Here is a 12,673-nt window from a genome sequence, read left to right as displayed (position 1 = left end):
CCCCTTGGCCCTCTGCCCCGCCCCTCCCCGCCGCGCCAGCTCCAAGTTCCTTCCGGCGCAGGGCTGACGGAAGTGCCTCGGAGTCTCTTGACCGTGCAGTGGACTAGAAATGGCGTCTTACTTACTTGCTGGAGAGAGGCTGGTCCGTGCTTTGGCCCCCGGCGGGGAGCTGGAGCAAGAGCAGCTGCCCCTGAAGCTGCGGGCAGAGCTTGAGGCCGCGTTGGAGAAGAAGCACAAGGGCGGTGATCGCCCCAGTGGTCCCGCACGCCTGGTTTCCTTCCGCCTGATTCGAGATCTGCACCAGTACCTGAGAGAAAGGGGTGAGGGCTACTCTCCAGTACGGAGTCGCCTCCTCTTTTCCAGAGTCTGTTCCCTCTTGAGGTCTTTTCTCCACCTCTAGCATCTTTACCTGTCACTCTCCTTCGCCCTCGGAACAGTCATTGAGCCACCCCAAGAGTCACCTCAGAAATCCTAGGGCAAATCACTCCCTTTCACAATTTCCATGGGAGCTCCTCGTGGGTTACAAAATTTACTTGTGCAGTTTCTGCTTTCTTGAGAGTCTCCACTTCACGTCCGGGCCCAAGTACCTACACCTGACCCTTGAGGAAGTCCAGGTTCTAACCCAGTACCATCTCACAGGTTCAGTTTCTTCCTTTTAAACCACATTGGAAACAATTAAGCAACTGAGCTGCTTCAGTTGATTGGAGCCTCATCCGGTACACCAAAAGGTTGCGGTTGGATGAATTGGTATAGGAATGGCCATGCTTTATTTTAGTAGTAAGAATAGAAAGACTAGACCCTTCTCTGATCTTAATCCTTCAAACTTGGCTCTATGAATCATTACATTTGTGGGCATATTTTCTTCCCAGATTCCACACTATACCTTCATGAGCTCCTAGAAGGCAGTGAAATCTATCTCCCAGAGGTGGTGAAGCCTCCCAGGGTATGTAAGGGATATATTTGTAAAGGTGGATGTTGGCAGAGTTGAGCTTATTTATGACACCTCCAGACTTATAGGTCAATTTATGTCCAAAAATTTGTCTTTTAAATCATTGGGAGCTGTTGTGAGTGGGTGTTTTAACAGCTTGGAAAACAGATCCATAAAAAAGTTTCCAAGGCAGTGGAGGCAGAACTGGTACATGGGTCTCCTAGTATCCTTAGCACTTTGAAACTAATGATTGTGTCATTCTTCTCACTTGATTTTTCTGCCTTAGAACCCAGAGCTAGTTGCCCGTCTGGAGAAAATTAAGATACAGTTGGCCAATGAGGAATATAAGCAGATCACCCGCAATGTCACCTGTCAGGTAAGGGCCTGCTCTTCGACACATGGGCTGAGTGGCCGTGGCACTAGGAAGAGGCACAGAGGAAAGAAACAACATGGAATGGTTTCTATACTAGTCAGGGACCAAAGAAGTTCTGTGCTACATACAAACCAAATATACTTCTGAACTCATTCACTGAGTCTCTGGGCTTAGATGGTAACTGATTCTTAAAAGTTACAGAGATGGGAAATGAGCATTGGAGCCCTTCTTCTGACAGGGCTCCCTACCGTTCTCTGCCATGCTCCTGCCCTGGAGCAGTAGAAGGATAGATGAGTACTAGAAGCCTCTGTCTTTTTTTTGAAATGCTTTGTCTTGGTCCAGAAAATCAGCTGGTCCCCGACAAGAGAATCCGTGGAGAAGAAAGAGTTAATGTTTTGGGGAATAAAAAGGGCTGAGCCCAGATGGACAAATGGATACTCTGAGCTGCTTCCATTCTGAAATCATTTGCTTTTGCTTTTTCCCAGGATTTAAGGCATGATGGGATTCTGAGTGACCTGGGCAAGGAAGGTGAGACACTAGGATATCAGGTACTAAAGTCTCTCCCTGGGACTTCCCACCCCAGTGCTATGCAAGTAAGCCTGAGCTATTCAGGTTTGCTGTTAGAGGGAAACCCAGTTGATGGGGAAGCAGCCATGAGATAAGAGGGCCTCCTGGAGGATGCTGACCTAAAGGTTTACTCCCTGGGTTCTTCCCCAAAGTGAGGTCAGTGAAGGCTCTGGTCATCACCATCTTCAACTTCATTGTCACGGTGGCAGCTGCCTTTGTCTGCACTTACCTTGGAAGCCAGTATATCTTCACAGAAATGGCCTCGGTGAGTAGACACTGTGGTCAGAGTAGGGTGCTCCAGGTAGGGGTGTTAATGGGGAAGGGAGGAAGTATGTGAAAATGCCTTGCATAGGTTAGGTATGGGACAAATATTTATGCAATAAACAAGAGGAACATTTGAGCTTTTCAGTAGTCTTGGGGGTAGAGTCCCTTTTCTTCCCTTCTCCCCAATTTGTGGCCTGGTTTGGAGTCCTCTTCATCCTTATTAGAGGTATTGGAGGCTGCAGAGCTGGTGACTGACCTTCATCCCCTGAGCCTCATTCTCTCCCTTCCCAGCGGGTACTGGCTGCATTGATCGTCGCCTCTGTGGTGGGTCTGGCTGAGCTGTATGTCATGGTGCGGGCAATGGAAGGCGAGTTGGGAGAGATATAACTGGTACTTCAACGTCAAAGTCTGGAGATGGTTTGGAGGGGCTCCAGGCTCCCAGCTGCCAATCACTGACTCAGTCAACCTATCAGGTTCTTTTTACTCAGCTCTGACTAGTCCAAAGCTACCTGTTGTTTCTGTGGGGAGCTCCATCCTCTCAAATGCCAGAGGGGGCTTGGTGCTATCTGCCTTCCCCAGTCCATTCAGGACACTGCTGGCACTGGGATTTTCCATCTGGAGTAAATAGAATCCAGGCCTTCCCAGAAGTAGATCATACTGCCGGAATTTGCCTAAGCGCACTAATCAGTCATCATCTTTGCTCCTCACATCCTTGATGCAGACCTGTAATTTAGTTCTGAAGCCTCCAATAAAGCAAAAAGGATTTCCTTTCTCCAGGTTATGTTAGAAGAAGTACTGATTAGAGGACGCTAAATAAGAGAAAGACGGGGGCGTACAGGATGGCGGAATTGGAAGTAAGGCAGCTACCTTGTTGGAATCTTAGTTTCTCTCTTCATCCTCTTCCTTCTGCTAAGTCTTTTTCAGGTTTTCTGTATGCTTCTGCCTGTCTCTACCACCCATCAGCCCTCCTCAAACTTCCCACCTTCTTGTCTCCTTTACTCTGTCTCCAAAAATGAAACCAATTTAGACCCTGGCTAGTGTGGCTCAGTGGATTGAGTGCCAGCCTGCGAACCGAAGGGTCACCAGTTTGATTCCAGTCAGGGCACATGCCTGGGTTGCAAGCCAGGCCCCTGGTTGGGGGCATACAAGAGGTAACCAACCCATCGATGTTTCTCTTGCACGTTACTGTTTCTCTCCCTCTCTTTCTCCCTCCCTTCCCCTTTCTCTAAAAATAAATAAATAAATCTCAAAAAAAAAGTCAGGTGGCAAAACAGTATATCTGCTTTTAATTACAAAATCTTTTGTACTGTGTTTGTAGGGAGAGTACACCTACTGTGGATTGTGTCAACTATTAAAGGGAGGGACAGGGACAACTTTCAGATTTAACTATATATATAAATAAACACGCATATGAATATGTGTACATAATATATATGTTATGAATATGTATACATTTTTATGCATAAGCCTAATACAGGATGTCTTATATGGGCTCTTAAAAATGTCTAGGTGAGTGTGAAAAACAGTATGTAAATGCTTACAGTTGACTAATTGTTTTGCATGGTTACTTTTGGTCTTCACAACAATCCCAGAGTTTAGAAAAGGAAATGGCCTTAGGCCCCTTTTCCAGAAGACAGAATTGAGGCCAAGAGAGATCAAGTGGCCCACTGTGATCCTTCCTCTGTTAAATGGACCCAAACACTCCTTGAGGGTCCTGAAGTCTCTGTGTAATGTTAAACTTCTAGAACTTAGATTGGTGGTGTGATGATAGAATCTGTATATGGCACTTAAAAAATGATGTCAGCATCAGTTATTTATCCAATAAATATTTATTGTATTCATTGTACTTTTATTTCAAGTGTGTGATAACACAAAAGCCCACAGATTTTTATAGTTCTGAGAATTGTTCAGGGTCTGCTCCTAATGGTAGACTCCATCTTTTTTCATTTGTTCACTGCATGAGCGCCTGTACCCACCCCCCCATGCCCACCGAGGACACTCTGCTGCCCTTAGAAATTAGCTCAGTAGACATTTTCTCAACAATGTTTGCCAGTTTCTTCTTTTTTTATTTATTTATTTTAAGTGTATTTTATTGATTATGTTGTTATAGGTGTCCCAGTTTTTTTTCCCCTTTGCTCCCCTCTGCCCAGAACCCCGCTTCCCTCCAGCAATCCCACCTCCCCTCCCTTAGTTCATGTCCATGGGTCGTGCATATAAGCTCTTTGCCAGTTTCTTCTTGATATATAACAAGCCTGAGCCTCCTAGGGCAGTGTTCTATATGAGATGGAACGGTTTTAGGACATTTTGTTCACCATAGATCACTGTTGAGAAATCTTAGAGTTTCTATTGTTAGTTGACAGACATGAAAACTGTGAGAAAAAAAAATGCAGGTGGCATTTTACAGTGTTTCTAGCAACATAAACTGTTTTAAGATTAAGTTTTAAAAGCTTTGTGGAGGCCCTAGTCAGGTAGCTCAGTTGGTTAGAGTATCGTCCTCATATGCCAAGGTTGTGGGTTCAATCCCAAGTCAGGGTACATACAGGGTCTGGGGCCGGCGGTATAAATAAGTAGGACAACAAGTCAATGTTTCTCCCCCAAACCCCCTCCGCATTATAAATTTTAAAACTTTTTTTTTAAGCTTCGTGAACATTCCTGTCTCTACTTGCCTGTGCTGAACTCTGTGGGCCAGGGTTTCCCCATATGCTTCTCATGATGAGATGGGGATCATTCAAGACACACACACACCACCACCACCACACCACCTTTCATTAGAATGTGGTCTTCATCTGGTCCCAACCCCCTACTCACAAGCCAAAAGGCTTCTGTGCCATACAGCACTTACTGAAACCTCCTTTATGGGCTAAGACTGTGCTAGCTCCTGTGGATGGAAAGGTAAACAACCTAGTTCTGCCAAGCAAATAGCCACTGTGCAAGGGGGGTTCTCTCTGCAGGGCACAGAAATAGGAATCGGGTGACCTGTCCTACAGTTCTCATCACAGAAAATGGAACTCTGTCTGCTCTCGGTCAGTCACTTCCTCTGCCTCACCATGCTTTCTCTGGTGCAGTCTGGGTCCAGGGCTTCCCAGGAAGAAATGGGAATGCTTGGCAGGAGGCCAGAGGAACAAGAAGTTTGGGGCCTCCCCAGTTTCTCATGACCTTCTCTATGGAAAGGGGAAGGGTACTGAGAGCTTTCACTTGTCGCACACGTGGAGCCTGGAGCTGTTCACCTACATTGCTCTCATTTCCAAAACAGAGGAGTCATTCTCAGGCTCATAGACTGAGAGAGTTGCAAAGTTACATAGCAAAGTCAGGATTTGAATCTGATTGCAGCCTCCATGCTTTTCTCAAGCGGAGCACCTTAAGAGTGGAGGCAGCTGGAGTGTCCTGGACCAGTGGGATCAGGAGTTGAGGTTGCCAGCAGAGGTTCCCATCTCCCCAGGGTCTATAAGCCAGAGCCTTAAGCCCCTCAATTAACTGTCCTTCTTAATTAATCCCAGCAGAAGCCTGGTAATGCCTCCGACCCAGAATCTGTGTGGAACTTAGTCTTTTTAAGGATTAGGTGATGGAGATAAATTTCAAAAGCAAACAGCCCTCTGGCCCCCATTCATTTGCATCACACAATAATCCAGACTAAGGTACAGAGTTAGGGTTTTATTTGGAGATTAGTTGGTATTATAGATGACTGATGCCAAAGCCCAGCGCTGCCTTGCACACACCTGTTTTACCCCTTCCTAAACCCATCAGGTTGTCTCCACAGCCCCAGATCGGAGGGCAGCCCACCTAATCTTGATGAAAATTAAACCAGTGTACGTTCCAAGCTCCTATTTCTACTATATTACTTTAATATCATTTCATCTTCAGATCCATGGTTCATATTAATTTGTCCAGGTGGTAGGAGGTCTGGAGAGACCCTCAACTTTAAAAGGTTGGTCCCTTGCAGTCTAGCATTAGGATCAGCCCACTCTCATCTCCTAGCTCACTAAGCAGTCAGGTGCTAGCTTGAAGGTGCGCACTCTTTTAGAAGGAGGAGGTGTCTTCAGCGTGGGTGAGAAGAATTGGGTACCAGGTCTGGCAGGAGAGGTGGAAAACATTGTCCCATACCTCATCCCTCTGAAGGTACCTCCTGCCAAGACAATAGGCATGTGTCCCAGGAGGTGCAGGGTCCTGGGTAGCAGAAGCCAGCCCCCAGTCACTCCACAGGACCCACATCTAGGCTGGCCCGGAGGATAGTGGAAGGGAGGGATCCCTGAGCTAAACTTCTTGCCGTAAGAGAATACTCCTGTGTGAAAGAAGGGGGCAGGAATGCACATCTGATGTGTCGAATCCTACAGGAGCCAGAGCTGGGAAGTTGGGAGTTCTGGACCTAGACTAGGAGTGGTCCAGGTTGGTCACAATGGCCAAGGCATAGATGAGGTCGTACAGGCTGCCCAGTGAGGTCTGGAGAGCAGCACTCTCTGAAGAAAGGTGGGTCCTTGAAGCTCCAGCTGACCCCAGTGGAACTGCAGCTTTAACCCCCACCTGGTCCTGCCCTGGAGCCGGACAGGCGGCATGTCGACACCCTGCAGCACACTGAAGTGTGCTGTTGGGCAGTGGAGGCTGGCCTAGTGTTTGGGTCTCCCAGGACTGCTGGAGGGTATCTGGAAGAGAATGAGGTCTCTGGAGGGGGTGCTCAGGCCTGGGGCTTAGGCCTCCTGGCTTGCTATTCTTGATTTTCTTGGCCCATGGATTCTGTAACCACACCTAGTAAGGGAAGAAGAAGGGGTCTCTTCTGGCTCCAGTACCCCCTCCTGCCAGGTGCAGGAGAAGCAGAACCTGCAGGCAGGATACCCAGGGAGAAGGAGCTGTGGGTCAAGCCCAGAGGCAGGCTGTGTGAGAATACCCCCACCTTGAGAGGGGGTCACAGCTCACCAGTATCTTGGCCTCAGGAAGGCAGGTGACCTGAGCCAGATGCTCACGAGTGCCAATATCAGGGTAGGGCCATGCTGCAAACACCCGCTCCAGCTCCAGCAGCTGCCCTCTGTTGAATGTGGTCCGTGGTCTCTGGTGTGGACCCAATCCCCTGGCGTGGCCTGTGGGCCAGGGTGGGGGGTCAGGCTAAGGCTTCCTTTAAGAGCCAACCCAAACCTCAAAGCTCCCAACAGACCCTGAAGTACCTGCTCCCCACCCAAATTTCCCCCATCACACCATCCCCACATCCTTCCCCTGCCCATCCTTTTCCCACCAGATCACCTGTTGGAGATGCATCCACAGGATTGGCCATGGAGCTGGCAGAGAGTGAGGAGCCAGAGGACCATGCCAAAGCTGTGCCCACACCAGACTCCTCCATTTGAGGTTTTATCCTGCTCAGAGGGCTGACCCCACCTCCAAGAAGGGAGAGATTTACAGTCCAGCTCAAGGGAGGCAGACCAGTCCAGGGGGAAGACGGCTGCCCAGGTGCAGTGTTGGGGCTTTAACTGTAAACTCTGGCAGTCTGTGTCTGAAATCCTGGTATTTTGTGAAAATTCCCCCAGGACTCCTTCCAGGAAGCCAAAGCACTCTGTCTCCAGTGCTCCCAGTGCCCAGCTGCCCCTGCTGAGCACTCAGCCCTGATGCTGGTGAAGTCCTGCCCTACAGCTGAGGCTGGACTGCTGAGTCTGGACAGGATTGTGAGGATGACAGGGGACAGCAGATGAGCTGCAGCTGCCCTGCCCTCAGATCTCCCTCAGGTCTGCTTTAGAGCTTTGCCTGCATCTAACTCTTTCTCTCTGGCCCCTCGAAAGCACCGCGGGCTTCCTAGACTCCAGGACCCTGAAACCAGAGGAGATTCCACAAGTACAATTAAGGGTTTTTAAGAAAGATGTTTATTTTTACAACATGCTTATCCTTGGAAGTCTTCTGGGCCACTTTCTAAGAGAAGTAGGTATGTTTGAATTTCCTTTGAGTCCCTGCCTTCCCTCTCTCCTCTCCTCAGTGCCCTGCACCCCAGATCTAAGACAGAGTCCCCAAAGAAAGGCTCATCCTAGGGTGGGTTCAGGGGAGCACAGTGACCAGTGCCCTAGGGACTCCAATGTCTGAGCTAACCACATTTCAGGCTCAGGAAGGCTGGAAAACTGATGCAGAGCCCCATCCCCTCCACACCTTCTCTCTACAACAAGACACCAGAAGTCAACTCCAAGAGGTAAAGCAAGCTCAGGGGTGAGGGACCACTTGGTAACTCCTGTCATCACCAGAGAAGTCCAAGCTCCTGCTTAGATACTGGTGGGTTGTTGGGGGCTGCTTAGCTAAGGAAAAGAGCTAGCACTCAGGAGACCTTCCCCAGCCCACAGCTTTTATGGCTCATGAAAAGGGCCTGAGCCCCACGTGGACTGGGCACAGAGAGGCTCTTCTCTGACCCATTGTCCCCCAAGCCGTCCTGATAGCCAAGCTTCCCCTCCTTCACCCAGGCAGATCCCGGCCACCTGCCTGTCTACCCTAGTCAGGACAGTAGTCTTAAACTCGGGGCCAAGGGATCTTTATTGAGCTGGGAGGAGGAGGCTGCAGGAGGGAGCAGAGGAGGGCCAGCTGCAGGGGCTCAGACTCCTACTTGTGACCAGGGGCTGGGCAGCCCAACCAGTACTGAGCGATGTTACGTGGGTAGGGAGGGCTCACAGTGTCCACTTGGCGAGTGCGAAGGTTGACTCGGTAGTACTTCTCTGGAAGAGAGGTTGAGAGAGAGTGTGTGAGACCCAGTCTGGCCCTGCCCACTCCTGTCCTGAGAAAGATAAGTGAGCATCACAGTGCAGCCAAGGACTCCTGGTCTGGTTTCCTGGAGTCACTGCTCACGGACTGTGTTCAGCTCATGGGAACCAGAGAGAGCTGGGGGGACCACTGCTAAACCAGCTACAGGGGTGGCAGGGACTCCCACCTCCTGAGAAGAAGTAGACACTCTGGATGGGCTCGCATTTGGAAGGCACAAGCCAGTCCATCTCATAGTTATTATAGTTGTAGGTTTCCAGGCCACTCTCCTCACTGGAGAACAAGGACATCCAGATCGAACGGGATTTTCGGCGGGAGTTCAGTCCGTGGCCATGGCCACGGCCACGGCGTGATCGGTAGCGTTTACGGCTGCGACGCTTAGACTTAGCATTCTTGAGCCTGGAGGTGCGGGGAGCTGAGCCTGAGATGTAGATCCTGCCAGCCATGGCCGCATCCACTTGTCCGGGCACACCAGGCCAGTCCTGGCTGATAAAATGGGGCTCTCCAGCGCCACCTGTGGCAGGGAAGAGGTTAATGGGGAACCTTGAGAGCCTGGACCCTGCCCCCAACAGGGCCTTTAGAGTTCATCAGGTGCCCAAGGCCAGGCTGTGCCTGCCATGCCCAACAACACACAGCAAGCTAGTTGCAGAGCCCAGCACCCTGGCCTTCTGACTCCGTTTAATGTCCTTTCCCCTGGCTTCCACCATATCCCCCCCACACTTCTGCCTCAGCTACAGCCCCTCCCCGTACTGGCTGTGCCCTGGGCTGTGCTAGGCAAAGTCCAAGGTGTTGGGTCCAGGTGGAGGCAAGCTTTCCCCCAAAGGTCAAAACATGCAAAGTCTGGCCTGAGCAAACAGTTATTGATCAATAGCTGTACAGTCACAGCCCCCTCTAGCCAGCCCAGCCCTCCCCCTGCCTTAGGGATCCCAGCCCTCTTGAAGGGGAAACAAGAACTGTCCTCCCTCCATACCAGGGGATCTGTCCCAGAAGAGAGACTCAAAGATGTCTTCCCAGCTGTCCCGCTGCAGCAGGACAAAGTGTTCAAACACGGCTGACAGGGAGCTGCCTTCGCACTCTTCCCGACTGGGCTGGTGCAGGAACTCGTACTCCCAGTACTGTTTCCCTGGGGAGGAGCGGGCATGAGTAAAGGTGGAAAGCCTAGAGGCTATTGAAGTCAGGAGCTCCTGGCAGTGGGGGGTGGGGGAACCTTCTAGACCTGTCCCCAGTGGAGTATGAGAAAAAACAGAGACTGCTCCACTGCCTGCTCCCTCTCCCCTCCACCTCCCGAGTACCCTTGAAGAAGTAGACCCGCTCTCGTCCACTGTAGCTGTGAGCGGGGAGGGCCAAGGCTGCATCCACGTTGTCTGGAATGCCCATGAAGCCATCAGAGATTTGGCGGGGGTAACCTGGGTCCAGGACACCATCCTCGAAGCGCCAGTACTGACTACCCTAAGGGGTAGAAAGGAGGAAGGGAGTGAGGAGGTGGCACAGAGGCAGAGTCCCCCATCCAAGGCAGCAGTCTCAGTTCTAGGCTTGTCATCCATGACGTGGAACCTTGGGCTTCCCTGTCCTCACCGGGCCCCAGACAGGGACCGCAGGTATTTAGACTTCTTGCCAACCCTGGTCCTGGGTACAGCAGCCATAACTCCTACCTGGATACCCTTGACCCTGACCCACAGCCCCTGGGCCTGGTACCTTAAAGAGGTAGGTCTTCCCCTGACAGTTGATGCGAGTGAAGGCGGCATCAATGGGACCCTCAATACCCCAGACGTCTCGGATGAGCTTGGGGTACACAGGCCTCACTGCCTCTTCATCCAGCTCATAGCAGTACTGCCCTAAAGGGGAGGAGGCTGTGTGAGGGAAGGGATGTTCCTGGGGCAGACCCCCACCCCCAACATCTGCCCCTGGAGTCACCTCGGAAGGCAAAGAGGGAACCATTCTTGAGGTCAGTGAAGGCATCAAAGGACTTCCCACTGCACGGCTCTTCTGAGGACTCGGAGGTCCCTTGATCAGTCATCTCAGGCCCTGGGATCGCCTGTTCTGGTCCTGGGGCCTCTTCCTTTGGGTTCAGAACAGGTGCCTGCTCGGGAATCCCCACAGACTGGGTCTGCAGGTCAGGGCTGGAGGTGGGGCTCTCTGGCTGCACAGAGACTCCGGTGATGTCTGTGGTCCCCATGGGGTAGTCATAGTTCCCATACTCATCTTCTGGCATAGTGAATACATCCCCACGAGTCACTACAGGCAGGGTGGGTGGTGGTGAGTGTCCAGCTGCAGAGGGAACCCCGGGCCCACCCAGCCAATCTCAACGCACCTTGAGGTTTGCACTCGGCCATGTAGTCAGCGCAGCAGCTCCGGTAATAAGAGCAGAGATCGTCACACTGACACTTCCTGTTGGCGTTGAAGCCCTCGGTGCAGCGGTCCTTGCATGACTCTGTGGGGAGTGGGTATCAGTTGGCACAGACAAACCCAGACCACCCTTGCTCACCCTACATTGGCCCAACTGACCACCAACACCCTCCTGCACCTTGGTCAGCCAGAGCAACCCACACCAGCAGTGCCAGCATCAGAAGAGGCCTCAGGGGTGCCATGGCAGGGCCTCTAGCCGTGAGCCTGGTGTACTAACTAGGTTCTGTGCTGTCTGCTCTCTGCTCTGATGCCTGAGAAAGGGAGGGAGAGGCAGGACAGAGAGGGAGGAAACCAGAGAAAAAGAGTTGCCTTTTCTGCTGCTCTGTTTGTTCAACCTCCAGCCCAGCCCCCAGTGCCCTGACCCCCAGAGGTTGCTGTAGCGCAGGGTCACATTCCTGAAACTCTGGGCCTGGGAAAGCTGCGAACAGCATCCTTGCCAAGCTCAGGGTCAACTCAGAAAGGGAATGGCACAATAGGTCTGGAAGGTAGAAAGAAGGCCCACTCTGCCACTTACTGGCTGTGTGACCTTGGGCTAACTGCCTTAGTGTATTTTGTTCGTTTGTTTGTTTTTTTGTAAATGAGGCTAATAATACTTGCCTCATGGAGTGTTGGGAGATTACATGGGTTAAGCAGGAAAAAATGTCCAGCTCCTGGAGTAGCCCTAACTTCATTCCCCATAAATCGTATTGATCCATGATCTGTTTGATCACATCCCTGGCTGTGTGGCTCACCCACCCATTGTATATTTAGGGCAGTGAAGTGGGGAGGCTAGGAGGAATGCCGGTAAGCAAAGCACCCTAGAGAAATCATTTTATCGTAAAAGAACAAAATTTCATTTCTGGCTTCATCTCTTGGGTGGATTGATTTCTCCAAGGTGGTCTTCACAACACAGTAACCTGGGTAAATACTAACCCTTTAGAATGGATTTGATTTCTGAGTCTTCCACTAATGCACTGCTCCTGAGGGGGCATTCCCTGTCCCCACCCTCAATCTTCCCATCGGTAAAGAGTGGTCTAGTTCCCACACTTTTAGACTCTTCCTGAGAAGTAGGATCCCTCTAGCCTGAGAATGCCCTAGCACAGAACACCTGGTTTTGGTGCCTACTTTGAGGGGTCCACAGAACCCCTGAAGTCTTCCCACCGCCTGGAGGAAGTGATCTCAAAGTTCCCAGCTAATTTTTTCTGTTTGGCTATCAGAGGGGAGTGTGACTTTGGCAATTCTTTTTCCATGGGCCTAGGTCGGTTAGTTTGTTAAATGAGAACACTGATTCCTACCTCAAAGTCAGGTTGTACGGCTTAATTGAGAAACAGGTATAAAGGGCCTCAAAAGTTGTACAGAATCGTTATTATGATCGCCTTTAACTGCTAGTAGAAGAGGGGGCACACTCAACTGTGCTGCTTGCCCTCACATACCAGTGTCAC

The 12,673-nt window shown here is 50.8% G+C and overlaps 3 protein-coding genes across 3 annotated transcripts; 1 reads left to right on the top strand and 2 right to left on the bottom strand.

Moving 5' to 3' along the window:
• Positions 1–51: 51 nt before the first annotated feature.
• Positions 52–3,978, top strand: VMA12 (vacuolar ATPase assembly factor VMA12). Its single transcript, XM_090291184.1, has 6 exons — positions 52–320; positions 870–943; positions 1,215–1,304; positions 1,787–1,829; positions 2,021–2,133; positions 2,424–3,978. Exons 1-6 carry the CDS (start codon positions 110–112, stop codon positions 2,517–2,519), a joined length of 627 nt encoding a protein of 208 aa, XP_090147310.1. The 5' UTR covers positions 52–109; the 3' UTR covers positions 2,520–3,978.
• Positions 3,979–6,500: 2,522 nt separating this feature from the next.
• On the bottom strand, positions 6,501–7,407 carry SEBOX (SEBOX homeobox). Its single transcript, XM_090257332.1, has 3 exons — positions 7,362–7,407; positions 7,041–7,201; positions 6,501–6,872 (listed from the first exon to the last, which is right to left on the bottom strand). The coding sequence occupies exons 1-3, from the start codon at positions 7,390–7,392 to the stop codon at positions 6,501–6,503; spliced, it is 564 nt and encodes a 187-aa protein (XP_090113458.1). The 5' UTR covers positions 7,393–7,407.
• A 1,199-nt stretch (positions 7,408–8,606) lies between these two features.
• Positions 8,607–11,553, bottom strand: VTN (vitronectin). Its single transcript, XM_090291183.1, has 8 exons — positions 11,371–11,553; positions 11,158–11,277; positions 10,761–11,081; positions 10,542–10,681; positions 10,139–10,295; positions 9,817–9,969; positions 9,016–9,360; positions 8,607–8,803 (listed from the first exon to the last, which is right to left on the bottom strand). The coding sequence occupies exons 1-8, from the start codon at positions 11,432–11,434 to the stop codon at positions 8,691–8,693; spliced, it is 1,413 nt and encodes a 470-aa protein (XP_090147309.1). The 5' UTR covers positions 11,435–11,553; the 3' UTR covers positions 8,607–8,690.
• Positions 11,554–12,673: the final 1,120 nt, after the last annotated feature.

This window comes from Furipterus horrens, unplaced genomic scaffold (assembly GCF_987537825.1).
Source record: "Furipterus horrens unplaced genomic scaffold, mFurHor1.1.pri manual_scaffold_11, whole genome shotgun sequence".
In the NCBI taxonomy this organism is placed as follows: domain Eukaryota; kingdom Metazoa; phylum Chordata; class Mammalia; order Chiroptera; family Furipteridae; genus Furipterus; species Furipterus horrens.
Note: the sequence above shows the minus strand (reverse complement) of the source record. Positions and strands in the feature narration are given on the sequence as shown.